Here is a 14,341-nt window from a genome sequence, read left to right on the forward strand (position 1 = left end):
GCATCACGTCTAAGGACTGGTCCTTGACTCCAGCTGGGTTAAAAAGCTTCCTCTACATAAAACTGAAGTCGTGCCAAGAAGCCATGCAAAGTAGCTGAGTTTTAACATCTCCCCCTCTTACTGGGTGGAAGCAGTTGTATGTTACCATTTAAATAGCATGGGGGGTATGAAAGGGCTTTCCCACTCTCCTTAAAGGAGCACAATTCACATATTAGAAACACACAACTAAAGAGTGCAGAAGCCAATTGGACAGGTGGATTATAATTTATAGTAGCCACCGTCATTCCTCCTCATAACATTTTTTAAAAGCTGAACTCTTGTGATAAGAAAAATATTGAAAGTTTAAATCTCAAAGTCAAGTAGTTCGGTTACTTTACGTAGATACCCACGGTGGTTAGAAATACTGCTCCAAGGCCTACCTTAGCAATGGAAACTCATTGCCCTGACAAAGTACAGTGCGGCTGTGATGACTGAATACTTCAATGGGAGGCAAGGACAGGGAAGAAGCAACTCTCCTTCCCCCAGCAAACCCTTCCACGTTAGCCTAGCCAGAGTAGGGAGGGTTTTCAGTGACTTGATTCTGCTCCCACTCAGCTCAAAGGGAGCTTACGGGTTTGTCTACACAAGAAAAATTCCCAGCATAGTTATCTAGTTATACTGTACAACTCCCCATGTGAATGCTTATTCTAGAAAAAGAGCGTTCACACAGAAAGTTATCAGTATAACTATAGCGGTATAATTATGCTGGTAGATTTCCCCATGTAGGTAAAACTGAAAAGTTACCAAATTCCTTGCATTATAGGTTGACAGAACAATTACATTTCAAGGGCAAACTCACAACTGCATACTAAAATAAGAGTGCAATCCACGTTGGCCATGCTTCAGAGCCAAAGACTATGCAGCGAAGTGCAAGGTTTACAAGGAATGCTATGAAGGGGCATTAAACAGAAGCCACAGAGCCAGAATTTAACCAACCGACTCAATAAATGCCTTGCCCTGTATTGTTAAACCTTAATCCCTACAAAGTAATCCATGACTAGGGTTTAAGTAATGTTCACTGGCACCAAACATATAAGTTTTTGAAGTTTGAAATATTGCCACATTTTGTAATATGTAACCAATATAAAATGATGGGACACACTCCGTACCTTACTCAAGTAGTCCCGTTGATCTCAAAGCAACCACTCATGGATTTAAGATGGCACAATCTCGCCATGTCTGATTAAACTATGGCACAGAAGCAAGAAAAGGTTTTCTACCAAAATTAAATCTCATTAAATATTCATTTAGCATTAAGATGGACCTTAGCAATCAAAGCTGACCTGATTAGCATGTTACAAGGACTATTTTAAACTCACCAGAAAGTCATATTTTGACATTTCAATTACTAACATTGGAAATAAATACACATACGGAGTTAAGTAGAACAATCTAGCATATGTCAGGGTCCATCTTGTTATGTGGGGTTTGCATCGTGCCTAGCACAATGGGGTGCTGGTGCATCACTGGGGCACCCCGAGACACCACCACCATATAAATAATAATATACAAACTGTAGCTAAGGATAAAAGGTATCAGGTATCTTTAGTATATAGAAGTGAAATAGAAGTATTAATTAATATTGTAACACAAGGCCTACATGACTCAGGCCTGTAAAATATTTAGCTTAGCCAAATTAGGCGTTAGGATAAGTTAGCATAAGTAAGTTAATAATAAACCCGCTGAGCTGGTGTCTAAGTTTGTGATATGCTGATGTTTTGAAAATAACTGCTGAGTGATGTAAATGCTAATTAGTAGGAGAGGAACTAAAAAGTTAGCCTATGCAAACAGGGAACCCCAAACACAGTGAGGTGTGGAAGTGCAAATAAGGAAAAGGGGTTAAAACCTTCATAAATACGTATGAACCCAAGTGGGCATCAGCCTACCACATCAGAAAAGCTGTCTCCTGGCCCATGTGCCTCGGTGGGGGGAGACAACAAAAGGATGACCACTAGTAGTGGTGGTGGTGGTGATGATGATGATAGCAAGGATGAGAACTAACACTTCAGGCTTTTCTGCAAGGGGGGAGGTATAGCTCAGTGGTTTGAGCATTGGCCTGCTAAACCCAGGGTTGTGAGCTCAATCCTTGAGGGGGGGGGGATTTAGTTGGGCATTGGTCCTGCTTTGAGCAGGGGATTGGACTAGATGACCTCCTGAGGTCCCTTCCAACCCTGATATTCTATGTGAGTAATGCAAATACCATCATTCTGGATTGGTTGGTCTCTCCTTTACCAGACTGCACTGTGTATTGTTCAGTTAGCTAATAAAAGTAATTAGTCTAGAAAAATCAATGTTGCATCTCTGTTGTTCACTTTGGGGCAGGCTCTCTTCTATTGATAACCTCTCTACTATAGTCATTCTTGGGGGCTGATCTCTCCTAGATTAAAGTAGGTGTAAACCTCCACCTTGAGGTGGGTAATTAGTTAAAGTAACCCATAACTATAGATAAGGCTACAAAACTAAGTGCAGAACAAAAGCTAACCAAGAACCATCTCAAGTACAAACTCTTTATGAAGTATACATAGACATCTACTCCTAATTTAAGGTGAAATTCAGTCAGGATAAGGAGTTTCCTCTTCGGGAAAAGTGGGTGACCTTCAGCTTCCTGCACGCCCCCCTGTTCAGACAGGCTTTGTTATGGAACGCTTGGATCTGATTTGTTTGAACTCAGCACACTGAATGTGTCTCCAATTCACCAGTGTGGCCCTCCCATCTATACAGATGGCCCATGCAGATGAATGGAACAGGACATCAGTCTAGGTTACATTTCAGTCCCATTTTTAGCTCTCTCTTGGTGAGGCTGCTTTGTCAATATTAACAGATCTCGTTTGTTCTCTAAGACAGATACTGCCTGTGGTTCTATAGCGAATGACCCACTGTCTCCTTATGTCTCATCCCGAATCCGCTGTCTAGAAGACATTCTGTAAATTTTGCCATGAACAGCTTTGGAGACAGCCTCTTTGAGTTAATTGACACTCTCTCTTCTCTCCAGAGGATCAGATAATATGGTCAAAGATCTCACGATGGGAAATTCTGTAAAAAAAAAAAAAAAAAAAGATTTAAAACTCAAACACAGGTTTTTAAATGGCCCACTTGTATTTAAACACTAGCTCTGGATATGTTGTGTCACTATACTCTGTAAAATATATTCTCCATATTACATCATATAGAAAGAACATGATCTAGCTACCATGAACAACGTCTCCAAGGACCTGATCCATAGACCAGCGTCAGTGCTAGGCTGTGCATTAGAATGTTTGTCACTACAACAAGCAGCAAGTTTAACATAAAACTGTATTGCGTTCCTTCCACTGACTCCTATGCTTAGCAAATGTCAGACAAATGCAGATGGTCTTAAGCATTATTCCTAAAGGGAACATAATGAAACTCATGGTAATGACTAGCTCTAATAGGTAATTCCAAGTTAGAAACCACGTATCCTTAAAGTTTCCAGTACAATGTTGTTACACCTAAGATATCCAACAGTAACTCAATTGTCCCATTTAGAAAAACAATACCCCCACATCAACTATTCATTTTTCTGTAGTGCTTTTTGGAGATGCACCTTTTTTTTTTGAAGAGTTTAAGCAGTTTGCCCTTTTCCAATCTCCACTTTAAATGCTGGGCCTATTGGTATAAGTGTACAAAAGGCCTAATTTCATACAGCCTTGTGACACTTTTCTGTTTCCAGCACTGAAGAAAGAGTAGTAGTCTCGGGCACTGTTTCTGTAGGATACTTTTATCGAGTTGGAATTTGCTAGGTTTTGCTGTAGGAGATTACAAGATACCATTTCAGAGGACAGACATTTTCAGGAGCTATAATGAACCTAGACTGCCTTATAATTCACTATAAAAGCATCTGTACTATGCTTTTCAAGGTAAGTAAAATGTGCAAGACGTTAACTAAAGCATTTTATTACATGAGCAAACTCAGGGCTTCCCAGCTATTGTTTTCTTCCAAACAATAAACAGACAACTTTACCGTAAATCATAGAATCGTAGGACTGGAAGGGACCTCTAGAGGCCATCTAGTCCAGTCCCCTGCACTTATGGCAGGACTAAGTATTATCTAGAAGACCATCCCTGACAGGTGTTTGTCTAACCTGCTCTTAAAAATCTTCAGACGTTAAGGAGAACAATTTTTCTCTCTCCTCGTTGTAACAACCTTTTATGTACACCTCTACCGCGATATAACGTGACCCGATATAACGCGGTAAAGCAGTGCTCCAGGGGGGCGGGGCTGCACACTCCGGCGGATCAAAGCAAGTTTGATATAACGCGGTTTCACCTATAACGCGGTAAGATTTTTTGGCTCCCGAGGACAGCGTTATATCGGGGTAGAGGTGTACTTGAAAACTGTTATGTCCCCTCTCAGTCTTCTCTTCTCCAGACTAAACAAACCCAGTTTTTTCAATCTTCCCTCATGTTTTCTAGACCTTTAATCGTTTTTGTTGCTCTTCTCTGGACTTTCTCCACATCTTTCCTGAAATGTGATGCCCAGAACTGGACACAACACTCCAGTTGAGGTCCAATCAGTGCAGAGTAGAGCGGAAGAATTACTTCTCGTGTCTTGCTTACAACACTCCTGCTAATACATCTCAGAATGATGTTCGCTTTTTTTTTTTTGGAGGGGGGGGGGAGGCAAGTGTTACACTATTGGCTCCTATTTAGCTTGTGGTCCACTATGACCTCCCAGATCCCTTTCCTAGGCAGTCATTTCCCATTTTGTACGTGTGCAGCTGACTGTTCCTTCCAAAGTGGGGTACTTTGCATTTGTCCTTATTGAATTTCATCCTATTTACTTCAGACCATTTCTCCAGTTTATCCAGATGATTTTGAATTTTAATCCAAAGCACTTGCAACCCCTCCCAGCTTTGCATCATCTGCAAATTTTATAAGATGAAGATATTGAACAGAACCGGATCCAGGAGAGATCCCCACAGGACCCCACTCGTTATGCCCTTCCAACTTGACTGTGAATCACTGATAAACTACTCTCTGGGAACGGTTTTCCAACCAGTTATGCCTACTACCTTATAGTAGCTCCATCCAGGTTGTATTTCCCTAGTTTGTTTATGAGAAGTCATGCGAGACAGTATCAAAAGTCTTACTGAAGTCAAGATATACCACATCTACCATTTCCCCCCATCCACAAGGCTTGTTACCCTGTCAAAGAAACCTACTAGGTTGGTTTGACATGAATTGTTCTTGACAAATCCATGCTGTTACTTATCACCTTATTATCTTTTAGGTGTTTGCAAATTGATTGCTTAATTATTTGCTCCATTATCTTTCCAGGTACTGAAGTTAAGCTGACTGGCCTGTAATTCCCCGGGGTTGTCTTTATTTCCCTTTTATAGAGTGGTACTATAACTGCCCTTTTCCAGTCCTCTGGAATCTCTCCCATCTTCCATGACTTTTCAGAGATAAAACGCTAATGGTTCAGGTATCTCCTCAGACAGTTCCTTCAGTATTCTAGGCCCTGGTGACTTGAATACATCTAACTTGTCTAAGTAATTTTTAACTTGTCCTTTCCCTATTTTAGCCTCTGATCCTACCTCATTTTCACCGGCATTCACTGTTATACATCCAATTGCTACTAAAAAAAAAATTTTTTTTTTTTTTTTAAATGACAATCTGAAATTCTTTTTCTCTACAAATATTTCAACTTAAGCTTCCTTTTAAAGCCTGTGTTGTTCAAGTGTATTTGCAGACTTGGGGCCTTATTTGATATCTATTTTTAAAACTTTTTAGTTCACCTTTAAGCTTGATGTTTTGGAAAGTTGAAGTTCCCTTGTCTGGCACAATTAAGCCAGCCATTTCCAATTATTTAGGTAGCGTATCAACCAAGAAGTTGACAGAAATACTATTCCCTCCGAAGCTATTAAACTTTGCCATTCAGACCCACCCTATATTATAAAATACAACATCAGGGAACCTGGTTCCAGTTAGCTTGTCCCCAACCCGGTTACAAATGTAGTTCCAGTTTGCAATGTGGATTGGACGTTAACCTTGTTTCCTAACCACTCTAAAGTCTTGCTCATGGAATGTATAACGAAAGCTTATGCTCAAATAAATTTGTTAGTCTCTAAGGTGCCACAAGTACTCCTGTTCTTTTTGCGGATACAGACTAACATGGCTGCTACTCTGAAACCTATACTTGTATGTATCTGTAACTGCTGCATACTGTAGCATTGGGAATGGGGGCTGAATATTACTTCTGTCTCCTCACACTCACCCACCAGCTCAAATCATGCTAGGTAAACCACAGTTCTGAGAATTCTTGACAATCTCCAATATGCCAATAAAAAATACCCTGCCATTTTTTTCCTTCGGATGTTCAAGATGTGAATGTCCTCACTCCGATACTCCTCATCATGTTTCTCCAGTGGAACCTTTTCCAACTCAAAGTCCATCTGGAGCAGCTGTTATTAAAACATAAAAGGTAGTAAGCAAAATACTTCTAGCAATGTTGACATTTTAACATACCTTTAAGTGCATTCATTTCACTGACGGTCCTAAAATATTCTGCATAAAGCAGCTATGCTTCAGGAAGTGAGATAGCACAAAGGATCCTTCTCTTCCACAGAAGTTTGTTGATTTAGCTAATTAACAAACTTTTTTTTTTTTTTTTTTTACACCACGCAGCAGTTATTTTAATTTTAATTTAACTGGTACAAATCCAGAGTCATGTGCACTTCCCAAAATTTAAGAACCAACAAGAAAACTTAAAATCAGTCAAAATAGTGTTTCAATTCCTCAAATCTCCAGTTCTTAAATTCCAATTAAAAGGCTCTTCCACAAAAACTAAAGTACTAGGCCGAACCACATATCACCACCCATCCTTCCCCCAACCTCCCTAAATGCCAGTGAAACAAGATGGGCTTTGCAGCATGCCTGGGAAGTTAATCTGGATTCTGGCAAGCCAAAGAAGGAACCTCGTGAGAACATCTGACCCACTCTTGTTTATATTGTGGGAGCACTGGCGCCAGCACCAGCACTGATCTCAACTCTGGCAACATGGCAGTATTCCTCAGGTAACCTGGTTCCAAACCATTCAAGATATTGTTAGGGCCACTACCATGAAACATACCCCAAAGCCAATGCAATGCTCAGAGTATTGGTAATGCTGGCATACACAGACATTATTCTGAAATCCTTGCCCTCTTCCCCAGCCCATACTACGCTTTCTGTAGGCCCCAGTGCCCATATGCAACAGCTGCGCTTTGCAGATGCAGGGCCAAACTTTGGACTCACTAGCACCTCCACAACTTCTGACTATTTGGCCCGCAGTACCTCCGGGGAATCCAGCTGTTACCCATGATTTGGTTTTTCTACCAGCTATGAAGTACTATGCTGTGACGATGAGATTCCCAGACCAAGATATAATTCCTCTATGTCATGTACTCATGCTCCAATATTGACATATAGGGGGAAATTTTGAAAGTGCTTAAGGTGGGTATGTCTACACAGCAATTAAACACCCACCGCTGGCCCGTGTCAGCTGACTCGGGCTCACGGGGCTCAAGTGGCAAGTCTGTAAAATTACAGTGTAGACTTTCAGGCTTGGGCTAGAGCCCAAGCTCTGGGACCCTCCCACACTGCAGGGTCCCAGAGCTCAGACTCCAGCCCAAGCCCAAACGTTTACACCACCATTTTACAGCCCAAGCCCTGCAAGCCCAAGTCAGGTCACACGGGCCAGCCGTGGGTGTTTAATTGCTGTGTAGACATACCCTGAGTGACTTAACAGCTTAAACCCGATTTTCCAAGCTCATTTAGGCACTTCGGCTCCTAAATCCCACTGAATTTCAATGAGACTTATGCTCCTAAATCATTTGTGAAAATGGGGCTTACGCTCCTAAGTCACACTGACACTTCTGAAAATTGTACCTATATTCTGAATATACCAAAAGCCTATGCTTTCAAAAGAACATTTTGATGAGATTTCTTTAAAAAAACTGAAAGGACTAATTTTGAATCTCTGAGATCCTGTTTGGGAACATCAAGCCAGCTGTTGGGGGGGGGGGAAGGAAAATCAAAATGCTAATGTACTCATGTCTATAAAAGTGACTACATTATTCTTTTTGCAGATACTGACCTATACATGTGGTGTTCTTTCTTTAATTTATAACATCTTTCAAGCAGCACAGACAACTATTTGACTCCCTTTGTGAGTCTGGTTTACTATGCTCACAATGAATGTGAATTATCAAAAGCATCAATGCAGAACTAAGGTGTTTAAAAAAAAAAGAGAGAATTTCTTTTCCTAAAAAAGGAGATTATTTAAATAAATGCATAGCTAGCATCTACCAATAAATCAGAACACAATTTAAGCAACTGGTGATTAACTCCTTCCCTGCATCTGAAAAAGTGTTCTTGCCCAAAGTCACGTGGAATTTTCCCACAACAAACATACTTGACTTGTACTATGCATTGTACTTGTACAGAGACACAGAAGGATCTGTAGAGTTCAACTGAACCATTACACAGTCCTCATATACACAAAGCATGTGCGACGGCAAAGGACACTTACCTCAAAGTATTTTCTCTCTATTTCCGGGTTCTTACCCATAGTCCTTTGTTCGTAACAACATATGATACAGGTATCAGGACCTGAAAGGTCTTTCAGGGTCTTCAGTAATGGCTCTAATGACTGCCCAAAAGAGATCAAGTATTTGCCATTTAGACTTCAAAGTTCACTTTACTACTACTACTACATTCCATAACTAGAGACAAGTTTCACTGAACTGGACACTTTCTTATTTTACTTTTCAGACAGCTAGTTATATTTAGTACAGTACCTAGGACAAGTGACATGTAGGTAGCAGAAAGGATAAATGGAAAAACAAGTTACAATATGTGATTGCTTAGAAAAAATGGCCTTTTACACATTTTACATACATAGATCAGCCTATACATCTATATCATCTAAGCCAAGGATATCCTACACTGCTAAAGTAGCTGTTTCCTTGAAATATGCAAGATTACTTTTTCTTCACAGCAATACATTGGACTTAGACACCTGTTTTCAAAAATTAAAAAAATATCTAACCAGACTTAATGTTAAGATGTGATTTAGGGCTAGAGATTGTCCTCTAGGAAAAAAGGGCTCAGAGTTGTAGGGCGGAGGATCTGGAGGCTGGTGAGAAAACTAAAAGAGTCAGAAGCATAGTTCCTTCAGATTGCTTCCCCAGCCCAGATCTTGTGCTAGCCTCAGCTCAGGTGTACCACAGGGAGAGAGTTCTGCAGAGGGGGATGGACCAGAAGGGCCACTTTCTGAAGCATGGTTTCTCCTCCCAACAGACCCATGGGGAATCCGTGTAGGAGATAATGCTGAGCCTTTAAGCATCATCGTATACGATTTCCACCGATAGACAGTGAAACTCTCCAATATCAGCTACCAGTGTTTTATTTCCCTACAACTCCATGGAAAAAAAAGATTGGGCACAATTCTGAATTACTGCTCTCAAAAGACCTGATTCAGGCCCCGTGCCACATGACCCTAAATGTGTTATTTGCTCATTCTTAAAATTACAGCTTTTAAAATTCATCATTCAATACTCAGCCATCAAATAATGTTCCTCTGAGCCACACAGATTGAAAACTAGTGGCAATATTTATTTAAAGATTTTAATACGAATTCCAGTCTCTCACACCAAATCCAAAATTCCCAGGTTCTTTCCAATCAAATGCATTATTTCTACAGTTTTCAAATAGTTACCTCCTCATAGTAAATGCAGTCAGCCATAAGTATATAATCTGGTGCAGGCAGAAATTCTTTTACATCTTCACCCCTAGAAAAAGTGAACAGGTAAATATAAAATGCAAATTTTAATTATTGAAAAAAAATGGTATGTTTTAAAAGTGTAACATTTAGTGCAAAATCTATATGACTTTGGGCTAAATCCTCCACTACTTATTCCACTGTATATTTTAGGGGAATTTCCATTTTTACAAGTAATCTATCATATCACATTTTCCAAACATATTTTGAACTTAGACTGTAAGCTCTTTTGGGTAAGGCTCTCCTTTTGTTGTGTTTGCACAGTACCTAGCCCAAGGGTGTTCTGGTCTGTGATCAGGGCTCGTAGGTGCTCTGATAAAACAAATATTTATTATTAAAGTTCTACAGCAATTGTGTATAAATTAAATATCAAGATTAAAAGATTATACAAACCATTTCAGTACCTTGGCTTGAACTGAGCCTGTGACAAGATGCTTGTTCTTTTCAATATTAATATTCAGCAAATCCTGAAGTTCCTCAAGATCAGTGACCGTAACATCTGCCCTACAAAAGAAATATTTTTAATTCATAAAAAGGAAGCCCCAGAAACACAAATTTAAGACTCCTTATTAATGTTTGAAAATAGACATATCTGTAACCTCTTTCATTCCTTTTGGAAAGCTACTGCAGACTGAAGTCATGACTTAATACGTGCTGAGTTACTTCAGCAATTCACACTCCTATTCTGATGGAAAGACGACGTGGCTCACAAAATGCAACTTGCCATAAAATTTAAGAGGGTTAGACCAAGAAACAGGATTCTACTACAACTCCTACAAAGTGGGATCCTTGTATAAAAACACAGTGATATTTGCAATGAAGGCCCCACCTGTACTTTAAACTCCCAGGTGAGTTCCAATGTAAATTTGCATAACTTTGGTCACTCAGCATAATCTATGCTGGAAAAAAAACAAAAAACCCTGGAGCATGGCCACGACCAGCCCAAATCAGCTAACATGGGCTCACGGGGCTCAGGTGCAGGGCTAAAAATTATTCGGGCTCGGGCTGGCACACAAGTTCTGAGCCCCATGCCCCTTGCCAAATTTCAGAGCCCAAGCAGGAACGTCTACACTGTAATTTTTAGGACCAAGCCAGTTGACCCAGGCTCTGAGACTTGCTGCCATGGGTTGGGTTTTTTTTACAGCATAGATCTACCTTCTGGGTATGTCTACACTGAACACTAAGCCCAAGTGTGTGGGAGCCGGGCTTGTGACTAGGTTTTTCCAGGCCTGTGCTTGAGCCTCCACTCCACACAGCGCGGTAAACCTGGGTTTACAATACCGGACCTGGCTCTACCACACGACACAGACCTTCTGACTCGGGTCTGCAGCTTGAGCTGTGTCCACACTCCAGACGGACAGGGCACAGACCCGAGTCACAGCAGGATCCTAGGACCCGGGCCCTGCGCGCTGGCTGCGCCTCGTGATTCCCGCACAGACGGGGGGCTCGGGCTCAAACCCGACTCACAGCCCCCAGCTGCGTGTGTGGCCTGGACATACCCTGAGGGCAGCCCCGACCTAGGGGATCAGCAGCGGGGGGCCCTAAGGGGCGAGCTAACGCCCCAGATCCCCCCCAGGACTTGGGGTTCGCTTGAGCTCGGATCCACCCTGGCAGCTGGGCCCATGGCCCGGGGCGCCTCATCTCCCGCCCGGCCCGGCCCGGCGAGCCCCCAGCCGCCGCCCTACCCCAGCGTGGCCGCCATGATGCCCACGGCGCCGGTGCCCGCGCCCAGCTCCAGCACGGCGCGGCGGCGCTGGGCCCGGCCCAGGGCCCCGCGCTCCAGGAACTTGGCCAGGACCAGGGCGGCGTCCCACACCACGCAGCCCACCCCGCCCGCGCCGCGCTGCTGCAGCCGCAGCGCCGAGCCGTCCCGCTTCTCCAGCCTCCGCACGAAGCCCGGCCCCGCCATGGCCCCGGCCCGGCTCCTCACAGCACAGGCCGCTCCCCGCCCCGGCGCGGCGCCGCCGCCCCGCCCCCTCGGGCCCCTGCCCACCCCCAGACGGCCCCCCCCCTCCCCTTCTCCTCTACCCCGGGGATGGTGCCCCCTGCCCCTGACTGTATCCCTAGGTCGTGCTCCCATCCCGCCCCCTGGCTGTGCCCACCCGCGATGCCCCCTCCCCCTGGCTGTACCCCCAGATGGTGCCCACCTGCCTGCCCCCCTCCCAGCACCTACCCTCCCTGCCCATCCTGTCACCCCCCTGCCCGCGACAGTGTCTCCACCAGTTCCACCTCCTCCCCCAACATCAACCGGCCTCCCCATCTCCCCTGCCAGATGATGCCCAACATCCAGCTCCCCACCTCCCTCACCCCATTGGCATCTCTGTCCCTGCCAAACCATGCTCCTGTCCCCCCAGCGAAGAGCATGCCCTGGCCCCTTTACCCCACCCTGCACAGCTGGTTGGGGGGGGGGGAGGAGGCTATTGCACCCAGTTTTGAAACCATGGTCCCCTAGAAGACTTGGGAACACACACCAGCACAAGCACACACCTATCATGGATTTGGGCATCTCGCAACCCACTTAGTATTTTTCCTTGTACCCTTCACAGTGTGTCTGTCAGACTGTGAGGCTTTGCTAGGCTGAACCTCCTTCCCCTCCATCTTTCCAATTTTCTCCTCCCCTCCAATCTGCTAGCAATTGTTCTGCATGTGAGCATAAAAAGAGAGAAAAGCAAGACCGTGCAACATTCAGACTTTATTCCAGTGGTTCTCAATCTGCGGCCCATGGGCTGCTTGCGGCCCAGTCAGCACACAGCCTATTCAAGCCCAAATTAATGGTGTTAAATTTGCAAATGAATTTTAGTTCTGTTGTTTCTCTTTGAAGTCTGTTTCTGAAGTTTTTTTGTTCAAGAATAATTACTTCAAACCAAGATGATACATATTTACTTTCTCACCAGCAGATGTCACTGTCTCCAAAGGAAAATAGAATTTGTCATCAAACCACCTAGAAATATTTAAGGCTGTCAAGCGATTAAAAAAAAAGGTGGGGTCTCTGGAGGTGTTTGCCCCTCCTTTTTATAGTTTCAGTCCTCTTTTGAAAAACATTTCCAGCTGGCTACCAGGAGACAGACAGTCTATGTAGAAGGATGTTCCCTGCTGCATTTTTCTCACCTGTTTGAGCTTCCTTTGTTTCCCCTTCCTGGCTGATCACTCTGTTCACTACTTAAATGCAAAGTAAACTGAGCACACATTCCTTTGTGTAAGACAGACCTGTTTGCCAGACTCAGTTTGGAACATGGAATCTGTTGCCACACATATTTTATCAGGACACTATTGACCAGCAAATTATGAGTTTTCAGATGAAACTTTACAAGACATACTTTGTACAAAGTAGGGCTGTCAAGCGATTAAAAAAATTAATCGCGATTAATCACGCGATTTAAAAAAATCGCGATCACACGAGTAATCGCACTGTTAAACAATAATAGAATACCATTGATGTAAGTATTTTTAGATGTTTTCTACATTTTCAAATATATTGATTTCAATTACAACACAGAATGCAAAGTGTACGGTGCTCACTTTATTTTTGATTACAAGTATTTTGCACTATAAAAAAACAAAAGAAATAGGATTTTTCAATTCACCTAATACAAGTACTGTAGTGCAATCTCTTTATCATGAAAGTTGAACTTACAAATGTAGAATTATGTACAAAAAAACTGCATTCAAAAATAAAACAATGTAAAATTTTAGAGCCTTCAAGTCCACTCAGTCCTACTTCTTGTTCAGCCAATCAAGTTTTTTTACATTTGCAGGAGATAATGCTGCCTGCTTCTTGTTTACAATGTCACCTGAAAGTGAGAACAGGTGTTCGCATGGCACTGTTGTAGCCGGCATCGTAAGATATTTTCATGCCAGATGTGCTAAAGATTCATATGTCCCTTCATGCTTCAACCATCATTCCAGGAGACATGGGTCCATGCTGATGACGGGTTCTGCTCAATAACAATTCAAAGCAGTATGGACCGACACATGTTCATTTTAATTATCTGAGTCAGATGCCCGCAGCAGAAGGTTGATCTTCTTTTTTGGTGGTTCGGGTTCTGTAGTTTCCGCATTGGAGTGTTGCTCTTTTAAGACTTCTGAAAGCATGCTCCACACCTCGTCCCTCTCAGATTTTGGAACGCACTTCAGATTCTTAAACCTTGGGTCGAATGCTGTAGCTATCTTTAGAAATCTCACACTGGTATAGGGTGACCAGACGTCCCGATTTTATCGGGACTATCCCGATATTTGCTTGTTTGTCCCACGTCCCGACCGATGTGCGGTCGGGACACTGGACAAACAAGCAATTTTGCCCTCCCTGGAGGGCTCTCGCCCCCCCCCCCCGACTCCACCCCCTCCTTCCCCCATTGGCTCCCTCTCCAAATCCCCACCCTGGCCCCGCCTCTTACCCAAGCACGTGGCATTCCTCCCCTCCCAGGCTTGTTGCTGTAATGGCGGCAAGACTGGAGGGAGCGGGTGGTGGCCGGCTTCCAGTTCCTGGAGCTGGTGAGTAGGGGCACCGGGCGGGCAGGG

At 43.4% G+C, this 14,341-nt stretch overlaps 1 protein-coding gene across 1 annotated transcript; it reads right to left on the minus strand.

Annotated features, from left to right (window-relative positions):
- Nucleotides 1-2,536: 2,536 nt before the first annotated feature.
- Nucleotides 2,537-11,732, minus strand: VCPKMT (valosin containing protein lysine methyltransferase). The gene is made up of 6 exons (XM_065403859.1): nucleotides 11,509-11,732; nucleotides 10,217-10,327; nucleotides 9,761-9,833; nucleotides 8,573-8,692; nucleotides 6,355-6,464; nucleotides 2,537-3,072 (listed from the first exon to the last, which is right to left on the minus strand). The coding sequence occupies exons 1-6, from the start codon at nucleotides 11,730-11,732 to the stop codon at nucleotides 3,036-3,038; spliced, it is 675 nt and encodes a 224-aa protein (XP_065259931.1). The 3' UTR covers nucleotides 2,537-3,035.
- Nucleotides 11,733-14,341: the final 2,609 nt, after the last annotated feature.

This window comes from Emys orbicularis, chromosome 4, assembly GCF_028017835.1.
Source record: "Emys orbicularis isolate rEmyOrb1 chromosome 4, rEmyOrb1.hap1, whole genome shotgun sequence".
NCBI lineage: Eukaryota > Metazoa > Chordata > Testudines > Emydidae > Emys > Emys orbicularis.